The 23,839-nt window shown below is 34.4% G+C and overlaps 3 protein-coding genes across 22 annotated transcripts in view; 2 read left to right on the top strand and 1 right to left on the bottom strand.

Annotated features, from left to right (window-relative positions):
- Positions 1-536: 536 nt before the first annotated feature.
- Positions 537-7,295, top strand: LOC132030994 (casein kinase 1-like protein 3). Of its 2 annotated transcripts, XR_009408152.1 has the most exons (16): positions 537-735; positions 1,075-1,115; positions 1,702-1,771; positions 1,873-2,021; positions 2,575-2,670; positions 2,769-2,839; positions 3,028-3,089; positions 3,255-3,318; positions 3,419-3,503; positions 3,607-3,733; positions 3,850-3,926; positions 4,197-4,251; positions 4,546-4,685; positions 4,841-5,006; positions 5,140-5,336; positions 6,175-7,295. XR_009408152.1 is itself a non-coding variant. In XM_059420825.1 (15 exons), exons 1-14 carry the CDS (start codon positions 660-662, stop codon positions 4,997-4,999), a joined length of 1,272 nt encoding a protein of 423 aa, XP_059276808.1. In that variant the 5' UTR covers positions 537-659; the 3' UTR covers positions 5,000-5,006; positions 5,140-5,668. The 2 variants fall into 2 exon arrangements, 1 of the variants encoding a protein (XP_059276808.1); XM_059420825.1 differs by lacking the exon at positions 6,175-7,295 and having other exon boundaries at positions 5,140-5,668.
- A 1,516-nt stretch (positions 7,296-8,811) lies between these two features.
- Positions 8,812-10,900, top strand: LOC132029257 (uncharacterized). Its single transcript, XM_059418571.1, has one exon. It carries the CDS (start codon positions 9,957-9,959, stop codon positions 10,635-10,637), a length of 681 nt encoding a protein of 226 aa, XP_059274554.1. The 5' UTR covers positions 8,812-9,956; the 3' UTR covers positions 10,638-10,900.
- A 7,772-nt stretch (positions 10,901-18,672) lies between these two features.
- The window catches only part of LOC132030992 (uncharacterized), a 29,713-nt gene continuing 24,546 nt past the window's right edge, over positions 18,673-23,839 (bottom strand). For 4 of the 19 annotated variants that reach the window (XM_059420811.1, XM_059420810.1, XM_059420815.1 and 1 more), the window contains 12 exons: positions 23,238-23,331; positions 23,070-23,139; positions 22,871-22,998; positions 22,694-22,750; positions 21,837-22,028; positions 21,480-21,733; positions 21,343-21,409; positions 21,200-21,266; positions 20,960-21,096; positions 20,406-20,497; positions 19,694-19,775; positions 18,673-19,167 (listed from right to left, as the gene is read on the bottom strand). In XM_059420811.1, the coding sequence (XP_059276794.1) occupies positions 18,955-19,167; positions 19,694-19,775; positions 20,406-20,497; positions 20,960-21,096; positions 21,200-21,266; positions 21,343-21,409; positions 21,480-21,733; positions 21,837-22,028; positions 22,694-22,750; positions 22,871-22,998; positions 23,070-23,139; positions 23,238-23,331 (1,453 nt within the window). In that variant the 3' untranslated portion in view covers positions 18,673-18,954. Of the gene's footprint in view, positions 19,168-19,693; positions 19,776-20,405; positions 20,498-20,932; positions 21,410-21,479; positions 21,734-21,836; positions 22,029-22,693; positions 22,751-22,870; positions 22,999-23,069; positions 23,140-23,237; positions 23,332-23,839 lie in introns of those variants that run through there. The other 15 variants (XM_059420813.1, XM_059420814.1, XM_059420816.1 and 12 more) reach the window with 15 other exon arrangements.

Below are 23,839 nucleotides of genomic sequence, written 5' to 3'. Positions count from 1 at the left end.
CCTCGCTCAATCAAAACTCTTAAAAAAAAAAACGTAAGGTAGAGTTTGTATTCGCAAGACAGAGTTTTTCCTTCAAAATTGCATGCCCAGAATTTGCAAAAGAATTTGGATGGGCGCTTGCCTTTGCATCCAAACATCTCTAATTAGATTTTTTTCTTGAAAATTTGAAATTGGCTTAGCATGTCTGGAAGTATTAGGCGAAAGACAAAACTTAAACACCACTAATTTGCAGCACAAAAATTAAAGACCACCCCAAATGAAACTGCAGCTCATTGTTTCAATTGGGCCACATATATACAGTCCCACAAAAGTCAAAATCATAATGTAATCGTCCACACTTTGGTCCATCCACGTGGAAACTTTATCCTCTTTCCTCATTTGCTCTCGTAACGTAACCACATCACACCCTCTATGTAATCCCTCACCTCAATCGCCACTTCATACCTAACCCCCCCGGGCACCCCCCACCCCAGCCCACCCCGCCTTCTTTTTTCATCGGAAAATTCTCAATTACAAGTACTTTTTTTTTCTTCAATTAAATCTGTGTGTTATTGAGTTTTCACGATTTTGCCGAATGTTCTAGAAGCACTTTCGTTTTCTTTTATGATCTTTGAAGAATCTAATCTGATCTGATTTGATCTGAGCCGTCGATCTAAGATATGGAAAGGATCGTTGGAGGTAAATTTAAGCTTGGCCGTAAAATCGGTAGTGGATCGTTTGGTGAAATTTTCCTCGGTAAGTGTGAAGATACGCTCCGTCTCAGTTTATGCGATACTTTTGGATTTTTGAGAGTCAATTTGATTGAACTTTAAAGCTAAATTGGAATAGATTAACTCGAAATTTTAAGATTTGAAAACTACCTGAAAAGTACTATAAGTTTGCAACTTTTCTCATATCAATTTGGTGAAAAAATACATCTTAAAATGTTGGTCAAAGTTCATGCAGTTTGAATCTCGAGAAGCTAAAAGTATCACATAAATTGCAACAGAGGGAGTATTTTATAATTGTATTTTTATTTTCTACAGTTTTGAGGTGAATTTTGATAATTATGTGTGTGAATTTGTATTTTTGCAGCTACGCATATTGATTCGTTTGAGATCGTCGCAGTTAAAATTGTGAGTTTTTTTATTAGCTTCAGCCTTCAATTTTGTTGTTTCCTTTTCATGTTATATAAGTGATTTGTGCATCAAATAGTAACTGGTAAAGTCTATTATAATTGGATCATGCGGTAAACTTTGTACGTCGTCCTAAATTGCAAACCAAACACCGTATTAATCTTATACATGAATAACTTACCTCCTAACCAGCTACCAAACGTGGTTTTACTTTTTAAACGGCCCCTAGGTTAATATGCCTCTGAGATTAAAGACATCAATTGTTGGAGTCTTTCGCCGTATGTGATAACTGATAGTTATCAAAGAGTGTGTTTACCATATTTTGGATATACGTTTGCTAGAATGTTTTCTAGCCTAAATCATTTAGTTTGTCAGTCAGGGACTCGGATTTCATTGATTACAATGGTAGTGTGGCCATGTTGAATTATTTTCACAGTTCCTACCGTTTATTCTTTTTCGTCGTCTTCTGTTTATTTGCATTCTTATTATCATTTTAATTGCTTTTAATGTTATATTTATATATGGTGTTCACATTTTGCTAGGATCTAACACTACAGGTTTCTCTCTCTACCAAAACTTTTTGCAGGAGAATAATAAGACTAAACATCCTCAACTTCTCTATGAGGCCAAGTTATACAATATTCTCCAGGGAGGAAGTATGTTTTTAACTGAATTTTTTTGAGTGATGATGTATATTTTGTAAACGTTATGGAAGGAATATTGATAACGGTGTAATTTATTATTTGCTCCTCTCTAGGTGGTGTACCACATATAAAATGGTCCGGTGTGGATGGTGATGATAACGTACTGGTCATGGATTTATTGGGTCCTAGTTTGGAAGATCTCTTTGTCTATTGTGACCGGAAGCTTTCGTTGAAGACTGTTTTAATGTTGGCTGACCAGATGGTAACAGCAGTTTTCCTTCAAGACTTCTATAAAATTCATGCGACTATGTTTCTGTATGACTAGAACCTTATGTCATGTCAAGGATAAGGTGTACCATTCTGACTTTGATGTATGTTCATGATAGGTGGAAGCTTGTTCCAGATTAAGATAAGGTGAAATGGGTCTTTGATTAGGAACATGACCTGTCAGCCAATTAGCTACTATTGGACTTTTCCCTCCCCTAATCTTTTTTAGTAAAATTGTTTGGGACAGTCTAATAGAACTGCACCAAAGTCTATGTTTGTTCTCTCTGATTCTTTTTGTCAGTGATTTTTCATGTCACAATAGATATCGGAGAAATATTATAGTTTACTATATCTGTAAACTGCACAAAATTATTGGTGTCTTTTCAATAAATGCTTTTGACCTTTGGAAAGTATTGCAAGAGTATTTTTGCAACATGGTCGATTTATTTTTCAAAATTTACTGTCGATTTATATTTCAAAATTTACTTGCTGGTTTTTCCTTATTAGCAGCTTGGCTGATCAGGTTCTTCTGCCTCTCTTGTTCTCAGATTACGAGAATTGAGTATGTACATTCTAAAGGCTTTCTACACAGGGATATTAAGCCTGACAACTTTCTGATGGGCCTTGGTCGAAAAGCAAATCAGGTACTCTTCGTTCGATCTCCTTTATTGTTTTTATCATTTGTTACTTTTTTGTTCGTTTTATTCTGATTGAATGCTATCGCCGTTATGTAAATTTTCAGGTTTATATTATTGATTTTGGTCTTGCTAAAAGATATCGTGATGCGACTACAAATCGCCATATTCCTTACAGGTATTAAGTTCTTGAATCTGTTTGAACTATTTTCATCATTTATCATTTACCTTTAAGCTTCCGACTATTCTCATGAGCGTTGATGTCTGATTCTAACTTTTTTGGTTAAAAGTTCGGAGGGAGAACCTCGATCATTTTTTGAAACGCAGCATTATAGATCTAAGTTTAATATCTTTTCTTCTGTACAGAGAGAACAAAAATTTAACGGGAACAGCACGCTATGCCAGTTGTAATACTCATCTCGGAATTGGTGAGCACAGATATCTTTTGCTTGTTTTTGTTTCTTTCCGTATTATAAACCCGATGAACAATTTGGAAAGGAAAATAAGTAACCTTTCTTCCTGCTTGTGAGGAAGAGGGTTAATAAAATAGAACCTGTCTTAACGTTTAAATGTCTTTTTTATATGTTGTACAGAGCAAAGCCGGCGGGATGACTTAGAATCTCTTGGATATGTTCTCCTTTATTTCTTGAGAGGCAGGTGTGTGCTTTTTTTATTAGATTAAACCTTTTTCCTCTTTGATCCTACATGCATATGTATCAAAAATATTCTTCTGACCAACATATTGGTTCTTCAATAGCCTCCCATGGCAGGGTCTAAAAGCTGCCACAAAGAAGCAAAAGTATGACAAAATATGTCAGAAGAAGTTGTCAACTCCTATTGAGGCACGTGCGCTTCCCTAGCCACTGCTCCTTTTGTCTATTATTTGAAGAATACTAATAATTTTAAGGTTCTTATCCTGACTCTTTGTACTATTTATTGGTGAAGGTTTTATGCAAGTCTCATCCCGTTGAGTTTGCTTCGTACTTCCATTACTGCCATTCGTTGACATTTGATCAGCGGCCTGATTATGGATTTTTAAAACGGCTCTTCCGTGAACTTTTTACCCGTCAAGGTATGGGGTAAAGTTAAGCTTCCTCAAGTCCTTTTGTTAAAATATCCTTCTGAGCCGAGTACATTGAAATCTGTCGGCATAAGTACAAAAGTGATGTGCTTCTATGTGTCATGCAGGATATGAATTTGATTACATATTCGATTGGACCATCCTAAAGTACCAGCAGGCACAAACAAGTAAACCACAGCATCGGGTATCTTTGTTTGCTTGTCCTATTTCCTGAATTCATTTTAAATGTGATTAAAATGAGCTTGTACTTTTCTTTTTGTTCCTTAAAATAAATATCTCTGTTTCAATGAGCTCAATAGTACAGCTTCTACTTTACTCAAAAAAATAGTTTCTAGTCAAGACGAGCTTCATGATCTGATTTTTATCAAAGTTCTGATTCTTTTCCAACTTTATTTTGTATTGGGGGCTGGTATTTCACTTGTATTTACATTTTATTGTAACCATGATTTTGCAGCAAGTTGTCGGTGAAAGCAGCAGAGCAATTCCAATGGATGTCGAGAAGCGTCAAGGTTGATAACTGAATCTCTTAGAAAATTTCTCTTGCTACATATGAAGAGAACTATGTAGTACTTTAAGCGAACGGGGTACTTTTTTGTGACTGGTTCGTATTCTTTTTATTCTATCAGCACAAAATGTTTCCTTTTATTCTGGGTTGAGTGGTTATAATCCAGCATTAAAGTGTAACATACTCGTGAAGACAGAGATAGAATTATGCTAGTATAACATACTTCGATTTTGTTTGGATGTCATGTTAATTTCTGTTGCTGTAATAAGGTTAATCAGCTAAACTGTTCCTTCTACAGTTTCTACAGACAAAAATGGACCTTCTGTTGCTGAGGTGACTGATCGCATGAGACTAAACAATCCTTCCAGTCCTGGTATTCGTATGCAATTTAAGTCACCAACAAACAGGAATTTACCCTCCGCCAATCTTGAAAGAAACGTGAGTGATATTTCTGCCAATTTTTTCATAGCCTTGTTTCAGATAAAGCATTTTTCACTCTTAAGCTTTAGATGTTTACCATGTTTTTTCATTAGTCTTCTTTTTATTACCTCAGCCCAAATAGATTACTCATTAGTTTCTCTTTCATATTGTAGGTACTAAGTAGTGCACACATGCCATCTACTTCATTAGCTTCTGTTTTACCAAGAGCAAATGCCACAAAACCTGCATTACCCGCTGAAACAACTCATGATAGTGATATTCCTAGCAGCAGCTGGATTTCCTCCTTGCGACGTATTTCTTCTGCAAAGTGATAAAATGGTACCCTTTCTCTACTCTATTTTTCTGTGTGTATTCTGTGGGGACGGGTGGTATATTACTAGACATCGCGATTGTGATTGTGAAGGAGAAGCATTTCTATTCATAATGACAAGATCCTTTTTTTCCTTTACAGGATTAAGCTAAAGTTGGGGCCAATGTGCTGTCAAATTGGGCAGCTCATCCTTATGCTATGATTACAAGATTGCATGGAGATTTGTGTGGCTGATCATCCTGCTGCCTGAGTTTTGCAATTTCACAAGTTCAAGAGGGTGTGAACTGAGCTGGACGGGAAAGCAGATGGCAGCTGTTTGTCTTTCTTTGGGAGCTCGGGTTAGATATTTTTCCTAAGATGACTATAAACAAAATGGTCCATCCTTGCAATTAAGATCAGGGTGGTTTGTCCGCTGAAACGTGAAGCACTAGCGACATCTTATGTCTCTTTTTCCATGTAAAATATCATATGTGATTTGTCAAAATTGTGCAGCTCTGTTTGTGCATACAGTGGTGGTTATTTTCTTCACTTGCTTCATTTCTTACAAAGTTGCATGTTGTAATTTTTATTGCTTAATTTTGTGGTGAGCCAATGAATTCTTACAAACAAGTTGATAATGGGATTGGATCTAGTACAGCAATGAAATTTTGAGAAGTTTGCGAATGGGATATATCAATGGCAACACTTCCTGTGTTCTCATCAGAAGGATTGTGGAGTTTTGATGTACAATTTGGTTTAATGGACTTCTTCTTTCCCCGCCCCCCCCCCCCCCCACCCACCCCATCACTCATCCAGCTCTAAAGTTAAAAGTCTTATTGTTCTTCTGAATCCTTTTGACATCTGGTCATGTGAGCTTTTCACCAGGTAAAGTTATATTGCTAGTTTTGATTGGTAAATGAGTTGATAGTCTGATAGTAGTTTTTATCCAACTTTAAGCTCTAGTTTCCAGAATTTGTGATCTCTATAATGTCCTAAGTTTTGGTTGAGATGATTCCTCTATTGACAATACGTTATTTTGACCTCCCAAATTACCTTAGTAGTGCATAGACTGGCTTCTGTACTGTGACTAGCCTTCAAACTATTCGATTTAACATACGTTTGACCAACGAATAGTCTTTGTGGGCTATTTTTTGCAATCAGCTTCTCAATTTTGTGTCATCCTTTTGCAATTTGCAGGAATTCCATTTGAAGACGTCATGATATGCTGTGAGATGTGGTTTCTGTCAGAGTTATGGATCCCTTGGATTTAATCAACTCCAGAAGAACAGGAACTAGTGATTCAATTGTTTGGTTTGTTGATGGTGCGATGGATCAGTTATGTAATGGACAAAGTATCCACTGGCACCTTTCCATTTAACAAGTCTTAACGGTTGTTTCGTGGCAGATCACCGATAACTTGGGAAACATTCTGCCTGAACTTATATTCCTGCTCTCAAGTGTCTTGCGAAAGCTAGACTTGCTAGGCTCGTGAGGAATTCATGCGGAGAAACTTTATGCCTTCTCAAATCTGAGCGGGTAACATGTGGTAGGGTCATGGAGTAAGGCTATGGTACTGAACATCTAGTCCCTCTTGACTTGTCAGGACTTCAGACTGGGAGATTCAACATCCAGATTTTGTGCTGATTTCATTTTCAGCAAGGCTATGGTTCCCACAGTGCACCATCGTGGTGCTGGAGGAATATTTGATTACACATTTATGTCCCAGGATATATAAAGCTCAGTAAGTGGCCGTCGAGCGTTGAAATCTTCATGATTGCATAACTGAGTAGTTTTTTGCGTGTCCCTGCCCACCCATTTCTACGGTTTCACCATTTTGACATTTTACCCTTCGTGCTCTGAACTTGCTTCCAAGAAGAGTCTTTCCTGTGTCCAGTTCAGAGAGACCCGCCTGTCCATTCTGTTATGTTCGATGTTTCAGATGGATCTTGGGATTCAGACTGCCCTCGAGCTCTTCAAAGAGAGCTGCTGCTGTTTTCTAAATTTGGTAACCTGATAAGTTATACTCCATAGTCTGCGACTTTGCCATTCACTTTATGAACAGTGAGATCTGAGGAAAGCCAAGGTTCTGTGTTCTGAAATGGTTGGCAGCCGATTACGCCGTTAAACAGTACTGCAGGATGAGATCTCATGAATACCGGTAAACGGTATTACGCTTCGCGTTTGAAAAAGAATTTTCAGAGTTCTTTTGTCAATCTTCTAATTTTTCTATAATCAAATACCAGTAAGGGGAAAGACGTATAGTTTTTGCGAAAAAAATAATATTCCTACTTGATAAAGCTATGTTACTCGTATTTGAATCATTCATCTTCAGTTTTCTTGATTGGAACTTTAGCAATACCTTCATCTAGTCATTTTAGGTGTAGGTATTAACCAAGAAAATAACTTTAAACTTAGTTGAGAAATAAAATTCAAGTAACATTATGATGTGAATTTAACACACGCATAAGTAGAAGGTGAGAATTTATTTCAGGGGAAAACAGAAGTACTAGTAAATTAAATTTCAGATTTAAAACTGCGGGCTAAAACAACTTTTGTATCTCGATTACCACTACCTTAGGTCGTTTTTCATAGTAAAGGAATTTTACTGATTATAGTGAATCAAAAGGCATTTGTATTTATTTTATGAGTGTGGTCGATATGGAGGAAATTTTTTTTCGGAAAATGTTTCTTATTTTTTTCATGTTCGCTTAGTCAAAATTTTTGGGAAATATTTTCTGTGGAAAAATAAGTTCTTTAAAAATGGAGAAAATGACTTGCCTAATTAAAGTGGGGAAAATAAGTTCACAAATGGCATTTCACCAATCACTCGTCCCTCACTGACCCTATTTTTTTTTTTAGAGGTTTGTAAATTGTTTTTTTGGATTTTCTACACCACTACCCCCAACCCCCACGCCCCCATCCCAGGGACGGCCCCTCCAATTTTTTTTTTTCTTTAAAAATATTATTGTTTTCTTAATCTTTTTTTGGTTTTTTACACTCTCACCTCCGACAACACCCCACCACCCTGTCCAAAAAGTAAAACTTTTTTTAAAAAAAGGTCTTGAAAAGTGTTTTTTGGTTCTCTACAACGCCCAAGGGCGAAGCCGAGGGGTCCGAACCCCCTCTCTTCGATTTATACGTAAAAATTATTATATATATATATATATATATATATATATATATATATATATATATATATATATATATATATATATATATATATATAATAGATGTTAGAATTCCTTTTAGCTTCTTCGTATGTTTACTTTTATAATTTGAACCCTTTTAGTGAAAATTTCACCCCTGCCACTGACGTCACTCCCCCCAACCCGCGCCCTAACACGCCACCACACCCCTCCATTTTTTTTTTCAAAAAAGGTTTTGAAAAGTTTTGTTTGTTGATTTTCTACACCCCCCACCCCTACCCGCTCTCCAATTTTCTACTTCATATTTAATTTTACTTTTATAATTTTTTTATAAAAATAGAAAGTTTGCGTGTTAAAATTTGGTGTAGGGTGGGCGGTTGGGCTGGGTTGTAGTTGGGGTGGGGATGAGGGATAGTGGGTGGGGGGTGGGTAAGAAAAAATTTCCCATTATTCATAAATTTTTTATAAAAGTAAAATAAAATATATGAAATAGAATATTTGGGAGGATTGTGGGAGGGTGGGTGGGAGGGTTGGATGGAGCAGTGGTGTAGGTGGAGGTGGTGTGGGGTAGGGATTGGTGAAGATAAAGTGCGTTCGAGGGTAGTGGTTGCGTGGGATTTGGTTGGGGGTGGGTGGTGGGGGTTGGTGTGGTATGGGCTGGTGGGGTGGCTGGGGTTTGGGTGGGAATTTTTCAAAAAACGTTTTCTACCAATCTACCGAACATGAGAAAATAAGTAAGAAATTCACTTATTTTTCACTACTCAAACGAACATCAGAAAATAAGTAGAAATTCACTTATTTTCCACGAACACATTTTCCAGGAAAACGTTATCAGTGGAAAATATTTTTCTCCATACCGAACACATCCTATATCATATTTCAACGAAGCGGATTAGTTGAACCCCTTCCTTCCACTATTTTGTGATGAGTGGGTCTCCATAATTTTCTTGATTTTTTCTTTGGTCTCCTTTTTTAATTTTACTCTACTCCTTTTTTAAATGTGTTACTGTTTAGAATTTAGAGGGATAAGTAAGTAGATAACAACATGAATTTATGATATATCTAACGAATAAACAATTATAAGGGAATGGAAGTTTGAAACAGTAGAGCATATACACAGATGTTGAACAGTTGAAGTATCTAATGAGCAACTATTGGAAGGGGGAAATTGGTAAATTGTATTGAGAGGCTTCGGATTTTTTAAAATAAGTTAAATGGGAAAATGACAAATAAAAAGCCAAAGAAAAGAAGAAAAAACAGATAATCTGTTTTAAGAGAGGTGTTACATCACTCTTCTAAGATACTTAAATTGCTAAGAGTTTAACTGGTTAAGTAATACACACCATCAGTATAAATAGTTTTTACATCATATCTCATTTTTTAAGATTTCATATTCACATCTTAAGAATCGTACCCGAAGATATCCTTTGGGTGGGCTGAGGTGTAAAAAATTATTCAGGCTGATGGTATATAAAACTTACACTCAATTGGAAAGCGTAAAATTACTTGTATAGAAAGTTAAGGTGAATTACTGTAATCTTTGTTGGATATATTTATTTAAGTGTAATTGTTTTTTTTGAAAAAGTAAACTTTGGAGCGGGATGGGTCTAAGAAGAAAAAAAAAAAAAAAAAAAAAAAGACGGTTGCAAGTGGCAATAGGTAGTTATGTTAGTTAACGCAGATGTATATACCCTATCAAAATATAATGCAGATATAACTTCTTATTACTGCTTATATATAGTTGAAGAACTTAATTTCTTTTCTTCACTACTAAAAATCCTTGCAAAGTTAACAGAAATTAGAGATCTTTCATAGCTTCAAGAGGGTCTAATCATGGTGAAAACACTGGAAAAGAAGGAAGAAAAGAAGGCGAAAATGAAAAGAATTGATATTCATGCAGCTTTAACTCTTTCAGGGTTTAAGTTTGCTGACCTAAGTAAGAAAATTGACCAAGAAAAGAAAATGAGATCACCAAGTTCAAAAACAAGAAATCCTGCTGGTGCATTTGAGGTAAAATCAAAAACCCCACGTACCAAATTTGCAGGAAAATCAAATCCAAGGTCTAAAAAGTTTGCAAAACCAAGATTTGGTCATGGAATTGATGAAAAAGATCCGTTACCAACATACCCTCATATTGAGAAAATACTGGATATTATTGGAGAATGCAGTGACCCTTTTGAGAAAAAACTGTTAAAAACTGATCTTGACAGTGATAAAGACAAGATTTCATTTAACAGAGATGATTTTAAAAGGACACTTTTGCCAATTTTGAAGGGTAATGAAATACGTGATCTTGGTATTGGGATTCCAGTGAAAACATTTGATGAATTTGGGAATTGTTATGACATGATTTTCGAGACGTATCGTAATGCTTTTTACAAGCTTTGCAATGGATGGAAAAAGTTGTTGAAGGTTCATAAATTGAAGGAAAATGAAGATTGTTATGTTGCTGTTTGGATGTTTCGACATGTAGAGACTGATGGACTTTGTTTTGCTCTGATTTTGAAGAGGTAATAATTCAAATTTAACACACAAGATTAGAAGAATTTGAAGTATATACAAGTCTCTATAGTATGATTAGTATCAGTCTGATAAGTGATTTAGAGTCTTAAATGATGGGTTTCTGCAGTTTTTTTTATTTGATTAGTCATGTCATCAATTTTATTAGTGTTAATCTCCAGTGGGGTTTAAAAGTCTTGTTAATGTTCATTTCTTTTAGTCCTGTATGAAGTATGAACAGATACTATAAACAATGTAGAAAGCAGAAATATATTGGATTAGCAGTTTTTGCATGAAGCATTTTCTTATATATTTGTGAAATGGCTTTGTTAATTTGTTGATAATATTTGCATTATTTCGTAGTGCCTTTAACTGTGTTTTTTCAAGAATTTTTAATATCTGTACTTATTGTAAATTGTGATGTTTAAGTTGTCACTTGTAAGAGCTAAATTGCAATTTTGAGAAATTTTTACTTTTATTGTAAAAAATTTATGTTTAAATTGTACTACTTACAAATTTGAGAATTTTGTAATTCTATTATAAAAGTTGTTTAAGATCTAGCGTAGTGGAAAAAGTGGCTCAAAAATTATTTTAAGTTGGATATTCAATTGCATTTTCTTGAATCCATTTGTTAGAATTTTTTATTCCGTCACCAAATAATCATATTGCTTATTGTACACATGACACATCATATGGGCTGTATGCCAGAAGCTGTATCAATCAGCTTGAGCTTAGATGCCTAGGGTAATCAGATAAAATTTACAAACAACCATTTTCAATCACTATAAGTGAAAAATGATATGTCTTGCATTTCAAATTTTACAAGTGAAATTCAAGGAAAAAGTTTCAATATAATGATTATTTTTTATGACATAGCCGAAAAAGGGCAAGTAAGGGTAAGTGTCCAACCAATAATACCTTCAGGATTATGATAGCAAACAAATCTTTTTATCAAGAACTTCTGATATGAAAATAAGATTAAATAAACTCTGCTGATGTATTTTTTTTTTTTTTTTTTTGTTGCTTGAGTTGTGCTTTTGCAAAATCAGTGTCAGCTCCCTAATTTCACCATGAATTTTGTATTCATATCTTACAACTTGTTTGGACGAATTTCAACTCTTAATATTCATGTTGTTCTAAATCTCTAAATATTAGTACTATTAGGAAGCTACTTCTATATTTTGGGGTTCTCACTCTCTATAGCTTTTGGGACTGTTTTAATCTATGTAAGCTAGTTGACTTGGGGTTTAAGTGTAGCAGATATACATGAACCAATAAATGATATAGGAATAGGAATGACCTTATCCTGAAAAGACTTGATAGATGTTTTGCCTCTAATCCTCGGATTGAAGTGTACCCTGAATATACTGTCACTAACCTTCTGATAGTTGCCCAATGTTAGTCAGACTCTCTATGATCACATGCCTCTAGATAAGCCCTTTAGGATGGAAACCATGTGGTGCAGCCATCCTGACTTCACTGATATAGTAAAAAAATGTTATGAAAACAGTTCTAATCTCACTGGGGCCAATGCTGACTTCCAAATTAGGATCCTTATTGGAATAGAGAAGTTTTGGCAAATGGCAATATCTTTATTAAAAAGAAGATATTGGGAATCTCCTTGTTACCAATAAAGTAGTTTCCTCTCAGACTCTAGAAACTACCCTCACTAAGGAGTATAGAAATATCCTTAGACAAGAATCTCAAACTTAAGTCCAGGATAAATAGGCTTACTGATGGGGGCAACAATGCTGAGTTCTTCCATACCTCTACCTTTAATTGGAGAAGAAGGAATGAGATTCTAGTCTTACAAGATGATGTGGGAAACTGGTCCTATGACCAAAATGAGATTAAGGACATCATCCTCTCTTATTATTATAACTTGTATGAATCTGATCACCCATGTTCCCCTTTCAGTTTTCAAACCAATGCCTCTAGATTTGGAACCCTGAGTGAAATGGCTTTACTAATTTCCTGATAATATTAGCTTTATCTCGTAGTGTCTTTAACGGTGTGTCTTTTGAGAGTTTTTAATGTTTGTACTTATTGTAAAATTTGATGTTTAAGTTGGAAATTGTAAGAGCTAAATTTCAAATTTGAGAAATTTGTACCTTTATTGTAAATTTTGATGCTCATATTGTAACTTGCAAATTTGAGAATTTTGTACTTTTATTGTAAAATTTGATGCTTAAATTGTATCTTGCAAAAATGGCTATTTGCCAATTTCACCCCCTTATATATGATACTAACCATTGAACTTGCCCCACCAGAAAATTTAGGCTTCTTTCTCCCTTCCACTTTCCCACTCCACCAATCCTACTTCCCCTAAAATCTTTCAAATATAGTTGTGAGAGGAGTAGAATTCCCTCTTATGTAGCTTGTTCTCCAAAAAATACAACTCTTCCTAGCTCTTCTTCTAATAGACATAAAAAAGTTCAAGTGTTTCAAAGAAATTTCAAAGGTTCAAATCATGATGAAATATATGACCTAATTTAATTATCACATTTTTATTAGTTTAATACTTAAATTATGCCTAATTTACGTTACCCACATGAACTATAACTTTTTAGGTGCTAAAAGAAGAGTTGGACTAGAATTCCCAACTTCCAACTTTTATAATACTTTTTTCTTTTGTTCGAACTATAACAATTGTCGTGTTCAATTCTTACAACTTAAATTTCTAGGACATTATCCTAGAGTTTTGTTGTGAAAAATAAAATAAAAAATAAGGTGTTGCAAAAGATTTAAAAAAATCCAAGAAAATTTCACATGTAGATGACCATCCAAATCCTAATTAAAGCGAAATAAAAACACAAAATTTATTGGGAATCTTCCTGGCAGAGTATTCTTGATACTATTATCTATTGATGTAATACTTTTTCGTTTATTCGAACTATAACAATTGTCATGGTATTCAATTCTTACAACTTATATTTCTAGGACATTATCCTAGAGTTCTTCAGTGAAAAGAACAAAAGGTGTTGCAAAAGAATTAACAGAGTTCACATGTAGATGACCATCCAAATCCTAATTAAAGCGAAATAAAAACATACTATAGAATTTTTCGGGGATTTTCCCAGCAGAGTATTCTTATCATGATAACTATTTTCTCTTGATATAATACCTTTTTTGTTTGTTCGAACTATAACAATTTTACTGGTATTCAATTCTTACAAGTTCAATTTCTAGGACATAAGTCCTAGAGTTCTTTAGTGAAAAGAACAGAAGGTGTTGCAAAAGAATTTACAAAATTCACATGTAGATGACCATCCAAATCCTAATTAAAGCGAAACAAAAACACAGAATTTTTCGGGAATCTTCCTAGCAGAGTATTCTTATCATGATACTATTATTTCTTGATGTAGTACTTTTTTCGTTTGTTCGAACTATAACAATTGTCTTGGTATTCAATTCTTACAACTTAAATTTCTAGGACATTATCCTGGAGTTCTTTAGTGAAAAGAACAAAAAGTGTTGCAAAAGAATTAACAAAATCCAAGCAGAATTCGGATGTTGATGGCCGTCCAAATCCTAATTAAAGCAAAATAAAAATAAAGAATTTCTCGAGAATCTTCACAGCAGGGTATTCTTATCATGTACAATATCAGAATTATTTTCCGAGTACATCCCTCTCAAAAACTAAACAATACAAAATCAAAAAAGAGTTCAAATTTTCAAACGAATACTCGTTCAAATTTCAGTGCGTTTTTGTATTTTAACTATAAATATTTTGATCAAAATATTATTTTTCACATTTAATTTTTTTGCAACATTTAAAAAAATTAACACAAACCAATTTTAAAATACTAATTTTAACTTAATTAACTACTCCCTTCGTTTCAAAATAAGTGTCCACTTAACCGTTAGCACACCGCTTAAGAAAATACGAACTCCTTGAAAACAATAGGTACTTTGGCTAAATTACCCTAAATTAAAATTTGCATGTTACTAATTAACTTGAATGCACGGGATCTGGTCACTTAGCACTTAATAAGGACAAATCTGAAAAAATAAAGTTAATTCCTTCTTGATTATAGAAGTGCACACTTATTTTAAACCAAAATAAAAAGGCTAAGTGGACACTTATAATTAGAGGTGCCGCATTTGGTTTTTCGGTTCGGTTTTACATTGTTCAGTTTTGATTTTTCGGTATTCGATTTCTAAAAAGTACAATACATTCCGAACTAAAATAAATTTGGTTTGGTTCGGTTTTCTCTTTTTGTTTTGATTATTCGGTTGCGTCATATAAACTAATTAACATAATTGGTAGTTATATTTGAATGACGAAAAAGAATAACTACTATAGATAATGAAAATATAGAGAATGAAAAGTAATTGTTAAATATATTTTTTAATTTAAGTCAAGGGTAAAAATTTAAAAACACTATATTTAAAAGTATATAAATACATGTTCATAAGTTAAAGATTGAGAATGAGTCATTTTATACTCTAATACAAACAGGCTACTAAATAAGAAAGATTGAAAGTGGTAAAACACTCAAGCTCCCTTAAGTAATAATTTGATTTTTTTTGTTTTGTTTTTTTTCTAAATTCAAAATCGAACCAAAAAATCAAATTTTCTAATTTCTCAGTCCGAAATCAACTAAAAAATCAAAAATCAATCCAAGTTAAAATTCGATTTGATTTTTCGGTTTAATTCGAACAATGCATACCCATACTTGTTATGAACCGGAGGGAGTATCCAAAAAAGGTCTATTTGCCAATTTCACCCCATACATGAACTTGGCCCACCGACTATTTAAGTTTCTGATCCCCCGGCCTACTCCAACACTCCCACTGCCCTTCTTCTCCAAGTAACACGTCTCTTCTACTAATAGTCAATATATCAGTAAAAGAACCAAAAAAAAAAAAAAATATAGGGTTACAACGGAAAAAATTCAGTGTTTCCTCATCACCCCATTGTTGTTCATCAAGAAACATCTTAATAGGATGACGAAACTTTGTTCAACATGAAGATTGAGGTTGAAAGAAAAAATCTTTATCAGTATGTACAAGTTGAAGCCATCCTAAAAGGAACAATCTGCAAGACTATGGTTGATTACATTTTTCAATTGGGAGACTATTTGAAACTAGAGAAGAAGACACTATACATTGCTTTGCAGTTTATGGACAAGTTACTGCTTAAGAGTCAAAGGAAAAACGAAAGATAGCATGCTTGTAGATAGTCATAAAGTTAAATGAAATGAAATCTTAGATTCAAAGTATGATGTCCCATTTCAAGGGATATGACATTGATGCCAAAAAAAAAAAAAAAAAAAAAAAAAGGAGCTTCAATGGAGTACAAAGTCTTGAAAAACCTAGCTTATGAAATTGGATGGGTGAGGGCAATGCTCAGGCTTTCCATCCCTATTTCCTTCTCAAATTTGCCAACCATTTCAAAATACAATCCGTTGGATTTGTTGCAGAATATATTTTTTTTTTTTTACTAATGTGTAGATTAAGTAGTTTAATTCAAATTCTAAAATATTTCTACTACCATAAGTAGTCAATTTTTTTTTTATAATGATTTTTTAATTGTTATTTTTTCAACAGGGTGTGTTTGGTATGACGGAAATGTTTTCCTACTTTCTCTTGTTTGGTTGCACTTAAAATCTTGAAAAATATTTTCCTCAAAGTAGGAGAAAATGTTTTTCATAAAAATTTGAGGGAAAACATTTTTCGAATTACTAAAAACACACCAACGCATTTCCCAACCCACCCCTGTACGCGTCACCGTACGCCCATCTCCACCCCTACACCCACAAACCCAACCCCACCTCACCCACCACCCCACCACACGCAAACCACCCACCTTCCACCATCCACTCACCCTACCCCTCCGAATTTTCTCTTCCCTATTTTTTCTCAAATTTGCCAACTATTTCAAAATACAATCCATTGGATGTTGTTGCATAAACTTTTATTTACTAATATGTAGATGTGAGTGGTTTAATTTAAATTCTAAAATATGTCTACTGCCATGACCTGAATCACCAGCTATGAGGATTAAACTTGATACTCAACTGAGCAGACAAAGCAAGCTGAGAACAAGAGCACGAGTGATTTTAATTTAGCAACTTCATGAGAAGGATAGAGGACAATAGCACGGTGAGGGAACTGATAAACAGTAGTGATAGTTATGGCTCAACATGTCTAATAGAAGCTTTTCCATGAAAATTAAGGGGGAGAGCTTCCACTATGAATCATAGAAAATTCAGAAATTGGATTAACATAAAAAATTCAGAGCAGTTGTAGTAGAACCATCTATTCATAGGTCCACTAATATGAGATTTAAGAACAATATCTGGAAGAATATTGGATTATTGCTATACAGAACAGATAACCAAATCATGGTGTCAAAAGATAAGAAAAAAACAACAAGAGAACAACCATTTAATCTGTAATATGTGCATAATAATCAACAATGTAAAGAACAAAATGACTTGAAAAAAATTCTATAAGGGTCAGTCTCCCAAAAACTCCTGAAACATTATACATCTGTCTAATAGGTTGTCTCACACACCATAATTTTCCGTGCTCCTATTTCTGTTTTGAAGCAAAGATCAGCTGGAATAGTCGTATCATTCACGCTTTACACAGAGAGAACAAAGAACACATATATTTACATGAAGGTTTAACCATCACCTTTATGTACCAACAAGAAATTGATAGGAGGGGAAGGCTACAAAATCCTTGATGTCAACTAACTCTGAACACACTAACTAAACTTCAAGAACTGCAAGAAGCTAGTCTAACTTCAAGCTGTTCGTGCGGCATAAAAGAGTTGTTCACATTAAGAACTAATGGTTTTCTGCAGTTCATCATATTTGCAATGGCCAGTACATATATTGGATTCATTGCTACCCCCTGTAACATTTTTTGGCTTCAATCAAGTCAGCTTTTGTTGGCAGGCATTTCAACCAAGCTGGAAAGAGAATTATGGGGAAATTACATTGGAGGAATATCAACCGTCAAAATGTTTGATCCAACAATAATTACAGTAGTAGTTTCATTGAATTGGTTAAAAGTTAGCAACTTCTTCAGGTGATAGAATGGATTTCAGTTCCATCTCCAGCTGAGATAAAAGATATGACCATGCTGATTCCATAGTGTCTGGTGGTAGTGTTTGCCTTGTTTATGATTAGATATTTGTCAGCTATAGAGACCTGACAGTCAAATCTATACTTCAAACACAGAACACAAACAAGAAATACAAACAACGCAATTTATAGAATTTCATGAGATTTTAATGCTTTCATTACAACGACTACTGCTCAGTCCCAAACAAGTTGGGATCGTCTATATGAATCCCACTTCTTCATTTAAGCTCATTTCATATCCTCATCATACTTTCCTTACAAGCATAAGTAAAAGAATCACAGTGGCAAAATCTTCATATCCATCACAAATGAACAACTCAATCTAGCATCTAATAGTTTTGATTTCACACTGACCTCTGAAAAAGCTGAAATACTTTTGTAAGGTATTGATAGTTGGGACCTAAAAGTACTCTGTCAAACCTACAAGTGAGAAAATTTGATAAAAAGCCATTTGACTGCAAGTTGAATTTACGGTGCCTGATACAGTGAAAGTCTTCTTTTACGGACCGTATATGGAATGTACGCCCGTCCATGTATCGTAAGTCTTATCCAGTGAGGGAAATGGTGAACCCCCTACTTAGAGTGGGACTTACAGGCCGTAGATGACTTTTACACCGTATGTCAACTGTAGGTGGCTTCAGCTGCTGCAATTTTCTGATTCTTTTTTCTAGGAAATTTGAGCTGAAATCTGATTTTGTGACTTCCTTGGACCCACTTCACTTAGTATTTACCCATTTTTGACCTAAAAACACCTGTCCCCAACTTGGATCAAACTTGTACTTTTTCTATCTTCTTCTTCAACAAGATATGAAGAACACCAAGAACATTATGAACATTCTTCAAATAAAGTCAAAATGGTCCCAAACTCAGATTTAACTTTTACTCAAGTCAGAGAACAAAGCCCAATACAAATTGGAACCAAACAACTACCAAACAGCGATGGTAGAATCTTCAAATTAAGCCTAAATGACTTGAAATTTCGGATATAGACTCCTACAATTTCAGAAGTGCAACAGTAAAGTATCCGACTAGGAATTGATTTTTGCTGAATGCTACATTTCATCAGCTTCATATTAGTAAGTCAAGAATGAGTACACTGATGTATTTGCCACATTCAAAATACAAACTCTAACATGATAAATGTGGCTGTACACTGCTAAATGTATTACTGATCTTCTTGTCCTTTTTCCACCTTCAGCAATTTCGCATCAAAATGTTTGACTCCCACAAGTTCACAAGACTAGTAACTTCATTGCATCGATTGAAATGTTAACATCTTCCTCAGGTGATACAATGGATTCCAACTCCATCTCCTGTTCAGGCAATAACAAGGACTGTGCCGACGCCCACGTAGCTGGTGGAAGTGTGTGCTGAAAATGCCTCAAAAGATTAATCATACGTTTTGCAGTGTCTTCTGTGGCAAGAACCTCTCCAGCACATAGAACCTACAAAAGAAGCAACTCTTTGTTAGTGGATAGCTACAGATATATAAAGATTACTTTGATAAAAAGGGCATAAATATTATGAGATAATCAGGTTGGTAGATCAATAAACTATCTAAATGGAATGTGAGATAGAAAGACAAGAAATAGAAATGGCAATGTTAAGTTAATCACCCAATTAACATTCTTTTATTCAAGATCTTTGTAAAGTATTTCTACGCGGTTGCATTTTTAAACTTTGTTTGTTAGAGATAGCATGCCTGATTGTCAAATGATTTATAAGAAGAAAAATACATATAGCACAAGTAAAAAATACAAAGACACTTTTTTGTAAATCCTTGATATTTCTATGTTTTTACAACAACATACCAAATAGAAACTGAGATGCAGGAGGGTGGGACCACGACCTTACCCTTGCCTCAGGAGGTATAGATTTCTATGTTTTTCTTAATATAAATATAAGAATCAATGCGCGAAATTTTTATATATTAATCTAGCTAGCATATACAGGTTCTAATTTCAAACTAACCTCTATGAAAACTGAAACAACTTTTGGAAGGTATTGATAGTTGGGACCCAAAAGTTCTCCGTATGACCTGCGAGTGAGAAATCTGGTAAACAGTAAAGACTAAATAGGCATGAATATATGAGACCTAGATAAACCAGTAACAAACACATATTAGAGTTTGCAAAACTTCACGTTAACATTTAAGTTGCTAATTGAAAACCAGCAACAAGATGATTTGTGTCAAGTCATATCCCCGCTAGCGCCACATCAGAGAAGTCAATAATTCATCTGCATTAAATGGTCTCACCATCTAATGGAATTTTGCCGTACCAAATTTATCAAAGCTGTTTTAGCTGCGCTATCATTAACTTGTAAAGTAGTTACAACAATATTAATATATTGCTTCATACATTTTGTTTGGAAGATGTGTCTTGTTTAGTTCTCCCAAATATCTGAAATTACAAAATTCATGTAGCACACTTACTTTCTTCCATTAAGAACAACTACGATTTTATCAATAGAAAACATTTCTAATCATATGTTGTCGTTTGCAATGTTCTCTTTTATGGTTTTACAACGACTTAAATCAATAAGCAAATATAATAGCATTAATGCAATTACTAAGAACGGGGTTTCATTGTTACCCTGTAACCATCCTTAATGACCAATGCTAGGGTAACAAAACCAATTCAGAGCAAATGAGAATAAAGACGAGAGCAAACCAATCCAGTACCTTTCGATCATTGAACACAACTGTGTATGAACATCTTTTGCTTCTTCCAAGTCCGCTTTTATAGGCAGGCAATTCAACCAAGCTGGAATAGCCTACCAAATGACTTGGAATAAGAATTATGAGGAAACTATAAGCAGAATAGACTACAATATCATTAATCAAATTAAGTCGCTTATAGAAAAGTCCTCACTAGCTTAACTAAAACGTCTTTCGACTCAGGATAAAGCAAATAAATAAACAACAAAGGAATTTAGGAAACTATTGTAGATCTCTATATGCATGGTTAAACAAGCATCAGACGACTATATTTGTACGTTAGTCTTTTTGGCAATTGTTTTTGTGGATGTTCAGTGACTTACTGACTTTAGATTTTAAAATCTCTGTACATTAGTAGTGCAAAAAAAATAATGTGATCCAAACATTATGACATTTCTCAAATTATTTAACGCATGTAGTGAAGTACCCAAAATTTTGACTGAAATTTTGGAATGCCAACTCAAAGCATATTTATGAATTGAAGGTATAAGACTACATAAACAAATAGAAGAACATACCTCGGCTGAGTCGAAACTTTCCCCATGGAACTGACATATCTTACCAAGTGCAGAAACAGCATTATCATATGCACTTTCATTCTCATGTTCACGAGCACGTAAGTGCATTATCACTACATTGATCCTTGACAGAGCCTCTGGTTCAGTTCACAAGGTTAAGTAAATACCAAAAACATATCACTTCTTGTCCCCTTCTCCATGATGAAAAGAGTCTCAATATCACATTCAACAATATCATACCTCCAACAAAAGGTTTGAAAGAAGAACGACCATATTCTGCCCAAAGCCCAAGTCCATAAAGAGCAGCCTGAACATGACATCAGCATAAGCACAAATAGTGAATGCAACTTGACTTAAAGCTATTACCACTAAGATGTACAAACCTGTCTAACATCTGGGTCTTCGTCATTGCTCGCATCCAAAATTAAAGGAAGACATGAATCATAGTACCTATTTACAGGAAGTAACAATCAAATCTGGGAACCCATTTAAGAAAACCCATACAACTATATAGACCTACTTTAGAGCTGCTTCAGGGCACTCCTCCATAAGATTATCAAAGATACAAATAGATGAGCATCTCTCAGTAGTTGTTTTCTCCTTGGCCTTCATAAAAGCAAGAAAAAATGAATATAATGAAAAACAAACTAGAAGGTGAAGATTATATCGGTTATAACTTACCCACATAGGTAATAAATATGATGACAACTCATCAAGGAAAGGCAAGAAAGAAGCCTTGAAAGTTCTGATCAATGTGCGCAATATATAGCGGGCCTAATAAAAAGGATAAAATGATTGGCTAATAAGAGTAGATTCAAAGTGAAATGCTTGTAGAAAGACAATACAGTGTGCTTCTGCATTCTTATATAGAACATACATTCTCGAAAACTTTTTCTTCTTGCTCGCTTTCTTCCCTCAACAATTCAGCTTCCTCAGCATCGAAATCTTCCATTTTCGCTCTCTCTTTGAGTTCTTGTTTTCTCTCTCTCTTTGAACTGTTTGTAATGACATACTTTATCTCATCCACGATGCTACGAACCTGTGCTTCATTGAGAAGTGGTACACAAATCTGAAAGAAGACACAAAAGGATCATAATAACAGAAATATTTCTTTGTCATTCTAACTTACTTGCTGCCGCTTTTGCTGTTCCTTGTTTTGACACTATTAATGAAACATTATTAATAATAGCCGTAACTTGTCTTAACATGGATTTGCTGAAAGGAAGTTTTTGTCTATGGAGCCAAGCTAATACAAAGTTAATAAGCTGTTTGTCAGACTCGCCAGTCTTGCCTAGTCATGTCAAGAAAACTTTGGTTACTGCGCTATCTATAGTAAATTTAATTCCACGCGCAAATTTTAAGCATTTTATTGGTTTAACCATGTTTTAGTTTGTAGGTATAAATTAACTAAGGAGCTTCTACTTTACCTGAACTCCTGCATATATATTGGGCAATGAAAGTGATTGTTCTTTGTACACTTCTCCTCTGTATAAGAGCTGTACTTAGATTTATTCTGCTACTAGCAGAATATAACTGATATGAATTTGGACGAATGTCGTGTTTAGATCTCTAGTGAAGGAAAAGAAATAGGGTCATAGATTTAGAGTGACCTGAAAAGTTGGAATTATTTACTCTGTGGGAATGTAAAGGCCAAAATGTTGATCATATTTAAAAAGTTCAACCTGCAAACTTGGATCAACAAGATTAAAGAAACCGTCTTAAACATAAACCAACCTGCAGACAACCATTCAGTTCTCTCAACATGACTACACACATTTCTGTCTCAAACTCCTGCATGAGATAACATATCAAATATCACTTTCTCATTATCCAAATGCACCGAACATAAGCATTCTGCCCACCAAAAAAGGAATAAAAATAAACAACAGAGGTATTGATGTTAAGAACAACCTTATGCAAAGCTTCAACCAAAGCCAGTATTATATGGTCTGACAACTTCGTGAAATATGACTCACTTTCGTCTTGAGCAACCCCTTTCTCAACAGCCAGTTTAGCAGAACGCAACAGGAAGTGTAGGCCTTAAACAGCAAAAAATATTAAATTGCATCAACAACTGGAAAAGAATACATGAAATCATGACAATTCTCACCTTTAACAGCAGATTCCCTGACAAGTCTGTGGGTATAGAATTTCTGAAGCGGAACAAGGATTGAAACGGCCTGTTTCATACATTAAGCCTTTGATATCGCTTGTTTAATTTGACTTCTCTTGAAAGCACATAGAAAAAGAAAACACGCAGGTGATCATTCACGCCAACCTGGGAAATCCATGGGTAAAAGTCTTCCTTCAATGTTTCAGCATACCAACATAGCAATCTACAGGCTTTAGCTTTCATCTCTAGTGTCTCTTTACTGCAAGATTTGAAGCTTAAGTAAGATTTATTGTACTAGAAATCAATCATATCCAATAGAAGTAATTATTTAATTAACTACACATCTTAAGAAACAAATACAGAGTTTTTGAGTAAGGCAGAAACAAGTGCTCCTAAAGATGTGGTGACTGCACATCTATAGAAGAATTTGATTATATTTAATGAATGAGAAAACAAAACAGAGTATATTTAAAGAGAAGATTAAATGAAAAATAGTGACACATAGGCTTTTGCTAATCTATTTTCAAATGTAACAATTAATTCCTCGTTATGAACAATACTCTACATCTTTTTATATTACTTGTTGACCGCGTGCACTTGTGTTTCTGTTGGAGACGATCATATATATCGAATTATAGTATCAAAACTGAAATTCTTGGTACCACTATTTCAGTAAAATAGTAGTTGGTATGCATTTTTAAAAAGTTGGATATTCAATAGAATATTCGGTCTAATAAACAAATACCAAAATATTTTATTACATATAT

This window comes from Lycium ferocissimum, chromosome 9 (assembly GCF_029784015.1).
Source record: "Lycium ferocissimum isolate CSIRO_LF1 chromosome 9, AGI_CSIRO_Lferr_CH_V1, whole genome shotgun sequence".
NCBI classification, from domain to species: Eukaryota; Viridiplantae; Streptophyta; class Magnoliopsida; order Solanales; family Solanaceae; genus Lycium; species Lycium ferocissimum.
The sequence above is the reverse complement of the archived record's forward strand: the minus strand, read 5'-3'. Positions and strand labels throughout refer to the sequence as shown.

Coding starts and splice junctions, on each gene's coding strand:
- LOC132030994 (XM_059420825.1), top strand. CDS start 660: ATGGAAAGGATCGTTGGAGGTAAATTTAAGCTTGGCCGTAAAATCGGT. Junction 736..1,074: donor GTTTGGTGAAATTTTCCTCG/GTAAGTGTGAAG, acceptor GTATTTTTGCAG/CTACGCATATTGATTCGTTT. Junction 4,252..4,545: donor GGATGTCGAGAAGCGTCAAG/GTTGATAACTGA, acceptor TTCCTTCTACAG/TTTCTACAGACAAAAATGGA.
- LOC132029257 (XM_059418571.1), top strand. CDS start 9,957: ATGGTGAAAACACTGGAAAAGAAGGAAGAAAAGAAGGCGAAAATGAAA.